Consider the following 14,681-nt stretch of genomic DNA (forward strand, 5'->3'; position numbering starts at 1 on the left):
TCATATACCTGAGCTGAATTAATGACAACAAATACAATTAAGTTGAAATTCCATAACTCAATATGTTAAGCTAAATTAAAGTCAGAAGTTGTTTTGACTTATTGGTCAGATCCTTTTTTTTTCACAGAGTTCCTTTTATAGTTGTTAAAAAATACCAGGGTGAGAATTTCAACAGCACACGTGACTAAATGTAATCTTTAATTCTGTAAAGCACACATCTATATCCATAACAAACCACAACACACAACAATAATGCTGGGAATTCTTTATTAACTGTCATATGCATCAGGTTTACACAACCACAGTGACACATATTTTAAACAGTTAAATACATCCTGAGAACAAGCGACCGCACACTGCAGAGATGGTAGGCTACAGGGTGACACATGATCAGACACACAGATCAGTGTCTGTCACTTATTGTCAAAAGGCTTCCTACTTGGGGTTGGAGCTACACAATGTTTTAAAATTTGGTTAATTCTTCAATTAATAATTTTTAAAATGAAGGGGCAAAATTGTTGAAAATGTGTTTTGGGGCACTGTTACTGTTCTGCTAATTGTTTTTTTTTTTGTTTGTTTGTTTTGTCAGTTAGGACTCAGGGATGAAAATAAAATACATTTTAAATTACCCAAATTACAACTTTCTCAGTGCAGCATAGAAATTTAGTTATGGTCATTGTTTTATATTTTGTCATGAGAAATGTCTTTAAATTTACCTCATCCTCACTAATGATATTGTCTCATGATACATATTTTGATAGGTGCACACAAAATGCACTCTTGTTTGCTTGTTTTGTCATTTTTAAGTGCTTGATCTTGATTGTTGAGGGCACAGTGATGGCTGACTGTGATATACCAACATAGTTTAAAGCAGGTTTACACCACTTGACAATATTACTTACAACATCTAAATAATCTCAACAATATCTCAGACATTTATTTCACAGTATTCATCATGTTACCACATATGTATCATGGCCAACACACAAACATTTTGTTTTTGGGTAACAGCTGTTCTTTTATTTAGCTATGAGCATGGCTTTCTTCCTTTGGGGCTGAGGTGATGCAGGAGGAAGAGGAGGATGAAGGAGGTGTTTGTTGCATCTGTGGAGAAGACATTCAGTCACATTCAGTTTGCAGAACTTTTATATTATTGCAGGTCATTTACAAACGTTTGACATGTTTTAACATTAAAGTATTATATCAGTGTTAGAATTTTGATACAGAACCATCAGTTCAAAATGCAAGTAATAATTGATTGTGACCAGCAGAGGGCAACATTAAAGCTACAGTAGGTAACATGCTGAAACCGTAACTTTATCCTGACATGTATAAAACAGATAATCTGTGGGAAAAATCCAATTCCTCTGGCTCCTGCTAGTGCTACTCATGGCATCTGCAAGAATCTACTACACTTGAACAAAAACGACCAATCAGAGTCAGGAAGAGTCTCTAATGCATGTCAATCACTGCTATTGACAGTTGACAGTTGCAGTAGAGACTCCTCCTGGCTGTGATTGGCTGTTTTTGTTCAGGCACAGTGATGTCTTGCAAATTCCATTAGGAGCACCAGGAGCTAGAGCAACAGAAAATTGTAAAGATAATCTCTCTCATGTGCTACTGTGTGGATGTAGTTCGAGCAAATATGACAAAAAGTCATTTTTTTACTACAGTTAACTACTATACTTTTAATACAACTAAAGTCATGCAATGGATGTTGTTAATATGTCTTAAGAAAATAATGTATTTTTGGCTTTTCAGTAGACCTTTTCACATTTTATGTCTTGACAGTGTTGCTTTAATATTTGTGAGATATGTATATATACATATATATATATATAATCCCTGTTTACTTACCATATGCTAGTCCAAACTTCGTTTCCCTCTGTAAATTACTGCAGAACAGATTGAAGTGGCATTAGAAAAATCATACATTTAAAATGTTTTGCTAAACTTTTTTTATCACTAATTGTTGGGTGATTTCAGTTATTTTGACTTCATATAACTTTTTAAATATTTATGCAGATTATTATGCTCACCTGAACCAACGTTGTTCCCTAAGCAAGTAACTGAGAGGGCAGAGAGAAAAAAATAGGTAAATTCAATTAAAAAAATTGTTGTCATCCACATCCAACATTTTTCATCTTCATTACCTTACTTCATCCTGTCATTCCTGATCATTTAAAATGTCTGAATTGTCTTTACTGTTGTTCTATTCCAGATAATCCCAAATAAAGATACCGGAATTCCTTTACAGAAGTATATAAATATACTATGAAAGTATATACTGTGATTACAAACATTACAGTATTGTGAGATGCCACTTTCATACCTGAGTACATTCTCTGGGGGCAGAACTGGACTTTGCTGCCCTCTGGTGTGAGCGGAGCCACCACTACATTATAGACGTCCCCACACTGGACGTTGCCAACATCACAGCTGCTCTCCCCCATAGAGGCAGTGCAGGTGTAGCTGTTGTTGCTGCTCGTCATCTCTGTGATGTAGCTGTGGCTGCTGCCAGCACTGCGCCAGTACACCCGCAGAGAGTTACCGGCCATCCTGTAGAGCCGGACTCCTGACGGACAGCAGGCACCTGTGGGAGAGAGAGAGAGAGAGAGAGAGAGAGAGAGAGAGAGAGAGAGAGAGATGATGTGACGTGTCTGTTTTGGCTTTATTATCTCAGCAGTTACAAGATGTTGGTGGATAGTTAATGTAATATACTTAAAAAAAATAACAACGTGGAGGCCCTTTGAAAGAAAGCTGGAAACAGTAACATGACCGTCTGTGTGTTGTGTTCTACACATACTGAGTCTTTGAGCTATAAACATTAAAGGGACAGTTTACCCTAAAATCAAAAGTACATTTTTTTTTCCTCTTTCCTGTGGTGCTATTTATTAGTCTAGATTGTTTTTACATGAGTTGCTGAGTGTTTGAGACATTGGTCAGAAAGATGTCTGTCTCTCTCTCTAGGTGAGCTAGAAGTATCAGTTGGCTATAAACCCTTCTCAACAATCTCACAATTTCAAAAGGATGCTTTCTTCTGAGTGTTGATATGGTTCGCCAGTGTATAATAAAATAGTTCCAACATGAAACTGCTCACATGGTCTGTGGATTATCTTGAGTCACCAGGTCATGATTTTTGGCTGACTCAGAAATGAAGCTCTTAAGTCACTAATATGTAAATGATTTCTCCCGTATTGCCAAAAACGTGTAAGAATAAAAGGGCCGGATATCACACAAATATTACATAATTGCTATCATATTAATAGTACAATGGGACTTATATTTAGTTTGTGTGTGTGTGTGTGTGTGTGTGTGTGCATGTGTGCACGTGCGTGTGTGTGTGTAAAGATCTCTGAAGCAGCATGCAAACCCTGCCACAATAATTTGACTCTTTATTTAAACCTATGAAGTTTATCTTGAAGATTTTGAGGTAAAATTTTCCCACAGCACATTATGTCTGTAGACAAAATTATCGGTATTGTTTTATTCTATGGTGTGACAAGTAATACACTGATGTTAACTACTCAAAATACATTTCTTTTTTAAGATATTTTTTGGGACAATTTTAGCCTTTATTTGATAGGACAGACAAGCGTGAAAGGGGGAGAGAGCGAGGGAGTGACATACCACTAAGCCACCGACGCCCCTCAAAATACATTTCTAAGCAGATACTCATGAATGAAGTCTGTGCTTCTCACTGGTTAAAAAACATCATTACTCACTGGATGAGAAGCCCTGATAGGTACAGTTGGACATGCGCCCACTGTGGCTGTATGCCTCCATGGTGACAGTGTAGTTGGTTCCACAGGTGATGCATCCCATGAGGCAGTGGGAGTCCTCTGTGTGGCAGCGGGCGTGACCACGTGTTGATGTCAGAGAAGTGATGAACGTATGAGCCCCTTTGGCATGAGACCATGAGACGTTGGTCACCGCCTGCGTCACCTGTTCCACTGTTAGATTCAGTGGGCAACAGGGTTCTGTAAAAATAGATGATATACATGGATGTTAGGGGTGTATTAAAAAGCTACCATCTGTTTGTGTTTATGTCACAAAAATATCTGTATTGATATCTGTATTTCTATGATACCAATGAGGGTCTAGCCTATATGTATATACACATATGTTGTTAGAAATCGTCTGATCTGCGTCACTTTCTGCATTAAATCTGTCATTTATACTCCTCATAAATAGTGTATCTACATGTTTAGCCACCAAAATAATACTGTATTTATGTACCTGAATTAATGCAGTGATAAAATATATTTAAATTTATATGTAATGGTTTTAGAGCTTGGCTCATACTAGGGGCTAAGAGTGAGGAAATCCTGGGCTGCACTGCTTCTTTTTCAGATCTGTTTCTCATAAATTCCCTCAACCTTATGGAAGTGCAATAATAATATAGTAAAACACAGCAGTACCTTTAAATGAATTGTACTTAATAACTTGCAATCTACAAATTATTTGAAATTCCAAAATTACATTACAGACAGTAATATCATCATTCTTGAAATCAATCTTTATGCTGACGATACATACTTTTACTTTAGTACTTTAGTATAGTGAACAGGAGACTTTAATTGTAATGGAGTAATTCTACATTTTTGTATTGCTACTTTTACCTAAGTAAAAGAAGATTTCTTCTACCACTGCCTATCGGAGATTTTGGACCGACATGTTAGACAGCGCTCTCAGCACAGTTACCCAGACTTCTAAAATCACAGAAGGGTTGGAGCTATTCTGGAGGCCCTTGGTGACCCAACACATCACTAACTTGCTTTTATGTTGTTTTTTTTTTCTTTAACTTGATACCTGTCTGTACCCTTTAATTGAGTGAATCAATCCAAATTTAACCACACTCACCTGTTTCCACAGAGTCAGAGTAGCTGGGTAAACTCTGACCAAAGGAGCTGGTTGCTGTGACACTGACTTCATAAGTGGAGCCGCAGGGAAGGTCGGTGATGTCACAGCTGTTTCCGCTGGTGTTGCAGGTGTGTTTGCCGTCATCTCCCAATGCGCTCACAGTGTAAGTAGCAGCCCTGTTGTTTGCTGTCCAGCTGACACTGACGCAGGAGGAGTTTTTTGGATCCAGCATCAGATTCATCGGCATGCAGGGAGCTGATGGGGATGAAGGAAAGAAGTTTTAAAATGGCTGAGTTCACTGAGTGTGTTTGTACCTTTGAGGGTCTGACCTCAGGGGTGACAAGACTGTTCAGGTCAATTATGAGATATTGTAAAATTGTTTTCTTACAATTAGTGTAGTTTCATTAAATAAACAAGCAATAACAGACAGTTATATTCAACTAGTAATTTCTCATACTGGTTTAAAGTATGTTGTGAATTGTTCAGTCATTTTTTTAACTAATCCTTTAAAAAAAAAGAAATATGTTTAACAAAATGTTTTTGTGCTTCTGTGTCTAACTCTTAACTTTGAATCGAATTTGAATATGCCTTATAAATAAGTTTCAGTCTTAAGATTTTATGTTTTATGTTAAATCTATGAACCAAAGTTGGCAACTCTGTACAAGAGAGATAAACAGAAAAAAGTGAAAAATTCAACAGGATATTTGCTGGATACATATATATAATATACAAACAAAAGTTTTCTACCTGTGTTTTGGGTGTGAGCTCTGCATGAACGCTTGCATCCGCTATATTCATTGCAGGGTGTCACCACCACGCTGTAGGCACTGTCACAGCTGAGATCAGAGAGGGCACACACCGGTGCCGTGTCGTTACACAGGATGACCTCTGAACTGTCTGCAGCCCGAGTCTCATACAGATCTGCCCCCCGCGTGGCCGTCCACGTGATCTCCAGTGTATCAGTGCTCACCACGGAGACTGATACACCCTCTGGACAACAGGGCACTGAAAGACACAGGTGATACACAAGCAAATAGACATAAACATATATTGATCATAAGCAGGAAATTGAAGAAAATCAGTCTCATAACTCAACATCTTGAAACATGTCACCTCAGCTGCTACTTACAGGTGGTGTAGTTGAGAACTTGCCCTGGAGGACTGCAGCCAGCTTGGTTGTACGCGAACACAGACATAAAGTAAGTGTAGCCACACTCGCAGTGGTAGGTGCAGTTATTGTTGGTGGTGTTGCAGGTCTCCTCGCTGCCGTCACTTCTCTTGATGAAGGCCCCGTAGCTGTCAGCATGAGGCACTGTGTCCCATGTCAGCGTGCAGTTTCCTTCCGGTGACTCCTCAACAGCCAGAGACTCTGGTGGGCAGGGGACTAACAGAACAGGAGGGCAGTGAGTTGAATCACACTCATATACCGACAGGGCCTTTAGAGCACCCTAATGCTGTGTCACTTTATATCCATAACTGTTAATGTGGTCATGTACTGTGTTTTTCTGAAGCAGTTCTCTCCAGTAGACTAGTCATTTCCATTTTCAAATGTACTTGTACATTCTTACGTATAACAGACTAATGATTCTCTTGAATTAGATGATTAAGGGTGATAATAACTTTTGTAGCTTATTGTAGTGTATTTTTAAGTATGTTTATTATTAATTATAGTTACCATTAGTTTTAATTTATTAAATTGATGGGTACTGCAGCATGATTTGTCTTTTTAGATTTTCTTATATCTGTTATATTATTATGTTACAGTCGCTTACATTTTTTATTTTTTAAGAGAATATGATGATGAAACTAACAGCTGTCTCATAGGCAAATCTTAAATATGCTACAAGTTGCTGCAGTCCTTAAAGGTGCAGACCTTTTTTCTCTTTCCCTTCTGTGTCTGTGCAGGTTTAAATGCAGTTTAAATCAAATTTATTTGTCTGCTTATGCGCCATAGATTTAATACCTCACAATTATAACACAGTAAAATCTAAATATCTGCAGCTGTGCTTCACCAAACCAGTTTACAGACTTGTCAAAACATTATTCCATAGCACATTATTTGCCCTCTTTTTCCCCATTTGTTTGCAGCAGAGCAATTTCACTCAGGATGAATAAAGTTTAATCTTATATTAACTCTTGTGGTGTGCATTAACAGTAGAATAGTTAGTTCTCACACACTAAATTGAACTACAAAACACTCATTAAACTTTTCTTGTTATAAACCTATTATTTTACAATTAAATGCTAAATGTGGTTTTTGGTATAAGGCATGGGTAATATGTTAAAAAAAAATCTTATATAATGGTGTGTGTAATTTTTTATGTTATTTGATATAATGTGATGTCATGAAATATATGGTAGTTCATAGAGAAAATAATCGAATGATAATAATGATAATGATGGTAATGACTAATCCATAATTAATGAAACATCTGACAAATCAAAGTACATCATCATATTGATACATAAATAAAGTAAATCCTCATTAAATGTAATACTGTTTTCATAAATAAGGCCTGCTTGGTAGAAACACCTCTATTCTATTTCTTTTTTCTATATAATATCAAAGTCAAAATCAGTATCAAGAAAAAAAACAGTATCAGCCAATATATATAAGTGTGTGGATCTGATCACAATCAAATCTCTAATACTCACAGGTGACGAACACCACAGGGTTGGATGGCAAGCTGGGCCCGGCCGGGTTGCAGGCGGTGACCTGGATAGTGTGTACCTCTCCGCAGCCCACTGCCGACAGGGTGCAGGGGCTGGATGTGGAGTTACACGTGAGGTTCTGGTCACTCATCACATGGTACTCGATGTGTCCATAGACCTGCTGATCGAGTTCCCAGGATACAGAGAGTCCGGCCACACTGTTACTCATCACCAAAGAGACGCTGACAGAATATGGTGTTGGAGGTCCTGTTCAGACACAAGGATAACACAAGTTGATAAAATATGATATATTTCTGATGTAGTGCACGTCACTGCTCATATTTCTTCACTTCTACTTACACACCTATTTGTAGAATGTATTTACAATTGTTACATCATTGCCCTGATGGCATAAGTCTGTAGGAAAAAAAATGAGACAGTCCTGGCAAACTGGTCAGCCAAGTCATGCTTCATCTTACCACAAGGGGTCGTCAAAGTAGAGAGAACTTTTACTTGTAAGGAAGTATTTTTCCAATGTTATGTAAATGTTTTAAATACTATTTCCATCACTTTCAGTTGGGTGCTTCAAAGCTCATGGAATTATTGCTCCTTTGCAAATATATGATTTCACTTTATATTTCACTGAGGTGGTGGTTTGGGTCTCTTTCTATTCCTAACTACTAGGATTGGGATGTCAGAAGGTTTATAGGTTTCTAAGAAAGTGTTTCTGCTGTTCTCTATGACAGGGTTCAGATATGTAACTGTTTCTAGTTATTTGTTATTGTTTTTTTTCCACTTTCTTAATGTATAATATTTTTAAATGTTATCATAAAGGTAAACAGACTTTATAGCTACAGGCATACGCATGTTGCTCTCCCCTATAGTATGTGATTACACAGCCATCCACAGAGTATATAAACAGTGTCTCTGTGCTTCCTTACTTGTCGTCTGGTTGAGGTACAGACTCATTTCCCCCTTTCGGCCCTCGGGGTCCCAGGCGACACCCTTGATGAAGTAGAGGGAGCCAGCATCCAGGCCAGAGATGGTCAAACTGGTGTCTGAGGTGTTGTGCTTCATGTCAGTGCTTGAGCCAAGCTTGTATATAGTTATGGAATATTGGACGGCATGAGCAACAGGAGCCCAGGATACAATGATGCTGTCGTTGCTGGGAGAGGAGGTGGAGAGCTGAGGAGGAGGAAGAACTGAGGAAGAGAAGAGATTGACACATTTTACATGTTCAATGCAGACTGTACTTAAATACTTAAAGATGTTTGTTTTTTTTGCTTTGATTGTTTGTGCCCTTAGTTTGCCGCATATCTATGAGCAGAGGTGGGTAGTAACTAGTTACATTTACTCAGTTACATTTACTTGAGTAACCTTTTAGATAAATTGTACTTTTCAGAGTAGTTTTAATGCAAAATACTTTTTACTTTTACTTGAGTTATATTGTTTTAAAGCAACAATACTCTTACTTGAGTACAATATTTGGCTACTCTACCCACCTCTGAGTACATAATTACATTTATATATATATATATATATATATATATATATATACAGTACAGGCCAAAAGTTTGGACACACCTTCTCATTCAATGTGTTTTCTTTATTTTCATGACTATTTACATTGTAGATTCTCATTGAAGGCATCAAAACTATGAATGAACATATGTGGAGTTATGTACTTAACAAAAAAAGGTGAAATAACTGAAAACATGTTTTATATTCTAGTTTCTTCAAAATAGCCACCCTTTGCTCTGATTACTGCTTTGCACACTCTTGGCATTCTCTCGATGAGCTTCAAGAGGTAGTCACCTGAAATAGTTTCCACTTCACAGGTGTGCCTTATCAGGGTTAATTAGTGGAATTTCTTGCTTTATCAATGGGGTTGGGACCATCAGTTGTGTTGTGCAGAAGTCAGATTAATACACAGCCGACAGCCCTATTGGACAGCTGTTAAAATTCATATTATGGCAAGAACCAATCAGCTAACTAAAGAAAAACGAGTGGCCATCATTACTTTAAGAAATGAAGGTCAGTCAGTCCGGAAAATTGCAAAAACTTTAAATGTGTCCCCAAGTGGAGTCGCAAAAACCATCAAGCGCTACAATGAAACTGGCACACATGAGGACCAACCCAGGAAAGGAAGACCAAGAGTCACCTCTGCTTCTGAGGATAAGTTCATCCGAGTCACCAGCCTCAGAAATTGCAAGTTAACAGCAGCTCAGATCAGAGACCAGATGAATGCCACACAGAGTTGTAGCAGCAGACCCATCTCTAGAACAACTGTTAAGAGGAGACTGCGCCAATCAGGCCTTCATGGTCAAATAGCTGCTAGGAAACCACTGCTAAGGAGAGGCAACAAGCAGAAGAGATTTGTTTGGGCCAAGAAACACAAGGAATGGACATTAGACCAGTGGAAATCTGTGCTTTGGTCTGATGAGTCCAAATTTGAGATCTTTGGTTCCAACCGCCGTGTCTTTGTGAGACGCAGAAAAGGTGAACGGATGGATTCCACATGCCTGGTTCCCACTGTGAAGCATGGAGGAGGAGGTGTGATGGTGTGGGGGTGTTTTGCTGGTGACACTGTTGGGGATTTATTCAAAATTGAAGGCACACTGAACCAGCATGGCTACCACAGCATCCTGCAGCGACATGCCATCCCATCCGGTTTGCGTTTAGTTGGACGATCATTTATTTTTCAACAGGACAATGACCCCAAACACACCTCCAGGCTGTGTAAGGGCTATTTGACCAAGAAGGAGAGTGATGGAGTGCTGCGGCAGATGACCTGGCCTCCACAGTCACCGGACCTGAACCCAATCGAGATGGTTTGGGGTGAGCTGGACCGCAGAGTGAAGGCAAAGGGGCCAACAAGTGCTAAACACCTCTGGGAACTCCTTCAAGACTGTTGGAAAACCATTTCAGGTGACTACCTCTTGAAGCCCATCGAGAGAATGCCAAGAGTGTGCAAAGCAGTAATCAGAGCAAAGGGTGGCTATTTTGAAGAAACTAGAATATAAAACATGTTTTCAGTTATTTCACCTTTTTTTGTTAAGTACATAACTCCACATGTGTTCATTCATAGTTTTGATGCCTTCAGTGAGAATCTACAATGTAAATAGTCATGAAAATAAAGAAAACGCATTGAATGAGAAGGTGTGTCCAAACTTTTGGCCTGTACTGTATGTACAGTATATATAAGAATATATTTGTGTTTCTTGTGCCTTGATTTATGTTATGTTTGTAAAGATTTAATTTATTTTTGTTTTAGTTAAAGGGGTATCGTTTAAAATACATGAATTTGCAGATTATTATTTTTGATTGATTGATTACGTTCATGTTTTTATTTTACAAATAAATCAGACGTTACTCAACAGTTACTCAGTACTTGAGTAGTTTTTTCACCAAATACTCTTTTACTCTTACTCAAGTAATTATTTGGACTTTACTTTTACTTGAGTAATATTGTTCTAAAGTATCAGTACTCTTACTTGAGTCCAATATTTGGCTACTCTACCCACCTCTGTCTATGAGTCCCTCAGCTGCTCTTTAGGCACCACCACTATATGAAAATCAGTTTTTATGCTGTTTACAGGCTAGGTGAGCAGCTGACCTCAGATGTGTGAAATTAAATGTGAAAACTTTTTTGTCCTTAGACCTTTGTTTCATCTCTTTTGTTTCCAACATGTGACTGAAAAGCATTTTAAATTCATGTATATTATACTAAAGCTGGATCTAACATATTACATTTGTGTTATTAAATAAAATCAGAGATGAATAATGGCAAACATTGAACAAAAACAGCAAAACTGCTTGAATTAAGTTTATTTGGCTCATGTGGATCAGATTTTCCCCCCGGGATGGGGTGAGAGTTGACAGCTAGGTTGTCAGGATGAGGTCAGCCCATTGTGTTTGACACAAAGGGGTCAGGTATAGTTACCATTGACACAAGAGGCCTTGAGGGGCTCTGAGGCATTTACTGGATAAGAAAAACCTGGATTTGCACAAACACTGAAGATGGTGTGTGTATACATATACTCACAGTACTGTACTTAGTGGCTCTGCTGTGGGACAATGAGACAGATCAAGTGACCTCTACAGGGCATGGGGGTTTATGAGGACAGGACACACTGTTTCTCAATGAATGTGTGACTCATTTCTTCACGTAAATCAGCCCTTGGGCATTTTTTCCCCACTTATTACATTTATGAGGTTTTGTTCCCCAGCTGTGTAAGTGGAAACACATAAATCCAACATTTCTTAGAGAAATAATGAGACAAACAACAGTACCTGTTTTGGTGGTAATGGAAAGAGACGGCTGATTCCGGCCTCCACGGTTCATAGCCATGATTCTGAGCGTGTACTCAGTGTATGGTGTAAGGGATGTAATTTTAGCAGGGGAGGAGGACACTGTGTCTTCTCTGAAGAAGCCATTGCCGTTCTCAATTCGTATGATGTAATGAGTCGCCCCAGTCACCAAGCTGAACTCCACTATCAAGGTGCTGCTATCCTGGGACTTCACCGTATGGATGGGATCCATCATCTCAGGGGCTGAAAGAGTCACAGTCAGAACGGATCAGAGATGACATCCAAGAAGAGGACAATGCTGTAAAATTTAAATTCAAATAGAAAGATTTTGGTAATGAGATGTGAAGAATGGCCTCTACCTTCTCAGCAATTGTTGGCTGTGAAAGCTACCTTTTTAGCTACAAATTTCAAGGATTAAGTGAAGGGAAACTGCATTTTATTTTGTCTCATCTTCCTGGGTACATTTGAGGAAACTACACACTGAATGTAATAATAAACAAATTCCTCTTAGATATTTTAATCACAATTAAGCGAGACTAAAAGTGACTCTGTGATCCTTTGTTCAGTGCACTTTGGCAGCTGCCTATCATCAAAATAACATTTAAGTGTTTATATTTACACTGTAGCATTAGTGATTACACTGGTTTCACTATTTATTTTTTCAGGCTGTTTTCTGTGTTGACAATGAATTAGTGTGCCTGAACACTGAAGCAGAAAACTGTGCTGTAGACTTTTTTTTTTTTTTTCAGACAAAGTCAAACACATGCAAAACCAAAATAGTAAAGAACTGCTTGTTTTTTAAATGGGAAATGAAACAACAACTAAGCACTAAACAGAACCTTGTATTACTAAATGTTTAAACATTACAGGTATATGGACACAAGTGTACCTCACCTGTGGATGACTCAATAACTGCAGTGCTCAGCGGCATTTGGGAATTATCCAGAGCTTCAACTGTGAATGTATACATGACGTTTGGGGACAGAGAGTTGATAGAGCCCATCACTGTGTTGGGACCAAATGTGGCAAACGCAATGGGGTCGCTCGGTGAGCTTTGGGGGGCGACGGTGATCTTGTACGAACTGGCTCCAGAGTACCTGATCCATCTGAGAATCACAGTCTTGGATGTTGTTGAGAACACGGATACCTGGAGATCTAATGAGAGAGATGTAAGAAGTGGAGATCAGTATCAAACTTTTTTAGCACCCTGAGACACACGTTCTTTTTCATTCTCATATATGTAAATATGTGTAAACATGATAGAAGTGGATTTATAATAAAACATACAGTACCTTGAGCTGCAGCCTGCAAAATAAGATGAGAAAATACTGTTAACAATATGTGTGTCCCTTTTCAAAACATTTTATGAGCCTGAATTTGAAATGAGCTACAAAAAATGTTATTCCATTACTGTACCTGTGAGCAGATGCCCAACGACACAAAAATTACCAGCCACTTGATAACTCCCATTCTTCACGCCTGTCTCTTAAAACACTCTTCTCACTGTTTCTCACACTTTGCTTCTGTTAGATTTTTAAAACTGAATCACTCTTCACTGTTTTACCTTTTCTTAAACATATCTGATGTCTGTGCTGGTTGAAATACCTGCCTTTGGTCCCTCCCACTGGAGACAAATATCCAGTCACAGGGAAGCAGAGAGATGCACCTTGGGGCAAGTTCAGGTTGGGCAGTATGAGAAGGAAACACCTTGTCAGCTATCGGCATGATATTCAATATTCAAGGATGTATAAGACACCACAGAATGCAGCATAGTTGTCTGAAAAAGTAGGTAGATTCCCACGAAGTTAAGGCCTCGAATTACTTCCTTTAACATTGAGGTGTGAGAACATTTTCTAAATTTCTAATTAGTATCATAATTATAGAAGGTTATTTCTGCCAGGATAGGAAAAATAGCTGAAAAGTTTGGAATAAAGACACTCAAATTTACGAGGTAGTAAGTCAAAATGGGGGTCTAAGTTAAGACTTTTGACATGGCCCAATAAACAATATGAGATAGTAAGTAACACTCAAAGCATCACAGTTGTGACTTTCATAATATGAATTTAGTAAGTCTAAGGTTTAAATTATTATCTTATGTTTGATTTAATATGAAAGTTTTCTGACTAAGTCATCCCATTATTATGATTTGAGTCAAAATCCTGATTCATGATCTCATACTTTTTTCTTACTAACTCAATAATGACATAATATCTAATAATTTTGACTTAAAATGTAAAAAAAACCCAAAACCATTATATCATATATAAATAAATAAATGAATATGGCAGCAGACACCTGAGAATGCAGAACAGGAGGACGAACCATCATGGAAGGACAAGCCTCTGCAGGGCATGTATCACCAACAGACTGAAGAAGTGGCCGACATCAAGAAATCCTACCTATCTATCTATCTATCTATCTATCTATCTGCACCTTATTTTTACAGTCTATGATCTACACTCACACCCACACATGTATATATGTAAATTATATAATAAATTATGATATATTAGCCTATAGGTTGTTCAATCAGCAGTATAAAATAATTAAAGTTAGCTCCCTTTTTACTAGCTGCAACATTAAAGTGATGTACAAAGTAATATCACTAAGCTAAATATATTCCATATATAACATATAAATAATGTATTTTTCTGAAATGGTCTTTTGTTTCTAATGAGTAGCCTTCTATTAATTTTGATAGGCTACTTTAACTATATTTCGATAGAGATACTTTTTTTTTTACTATTATTTAGGTAAAACTTAGAATGCAGGACTTTTACTTAGTTTAGTTTATTAGTTTGTTTAACAGGGGCCATGCACAACACAACTGTTGAGCCAGATTTAGCTCTATGACA

At 37.9% G+C, this 14,681-nt stretch overlaps 1 protein-coding gene across 1 annotated transcript; it reads right to left on the reverse strand.

Moving 5' to 3' along the window:
• Positions 1 to 250: 250 nt before the first annotated feature.
• On the reverse strand, positions 251 to 13,296 carry LOC117250908 (fibronectin type III domain-containing protein 7-like). The gene is made up of 14 exons (XM_078169127.1): positions 13,243 to 13,296; positions 13,119 to 13,131; positions 12,721 to 12,981; positions 11,809 to 12,069; positions 8,457 to 8,717; positions 7,519 to 7,782; positions 5,993 to 6,247; positions 5,611 to 5,868; positions 4,864 to 5,118; positions 3,726 to 3,980; positions 2,333 to 2,593; positions 2,040 to 2,069; positions 1,858 to 1,895; positions 251 to 1,104 (listed from the first exon to the last, which is right to left on the reverse strand). Exons 1-13 carry the CDS (start codon positions 13,294 to 13,296, stop codon positions 1,864 to 1,866), a joined length of 2,460 nt encoding a protein of 819 aa, XP_078025253.1. The 3' UTR covers positions 251 to 1,104; positions 1,858 to 1,863.
• Positions 13,297 to 14,681: the final 1,385 nt, after the last annotated feature.

This window comes from Epinephelus lanceolatus, chromosome 6, assembly GCF_041903045.1.
Source record: "Epinephelus lanceolatus isolate andai-2023 chromosome 6, ASM4190304v1, whole genome shotgun sequence".
Classification (NCBI taxonomy): domain Eukaryota; kingdom Metazoa; phylum Chordata; class Actinopteri; order Perciformes; family Serranidae; genus Epinephelus; species Epinephelus lanceolatus.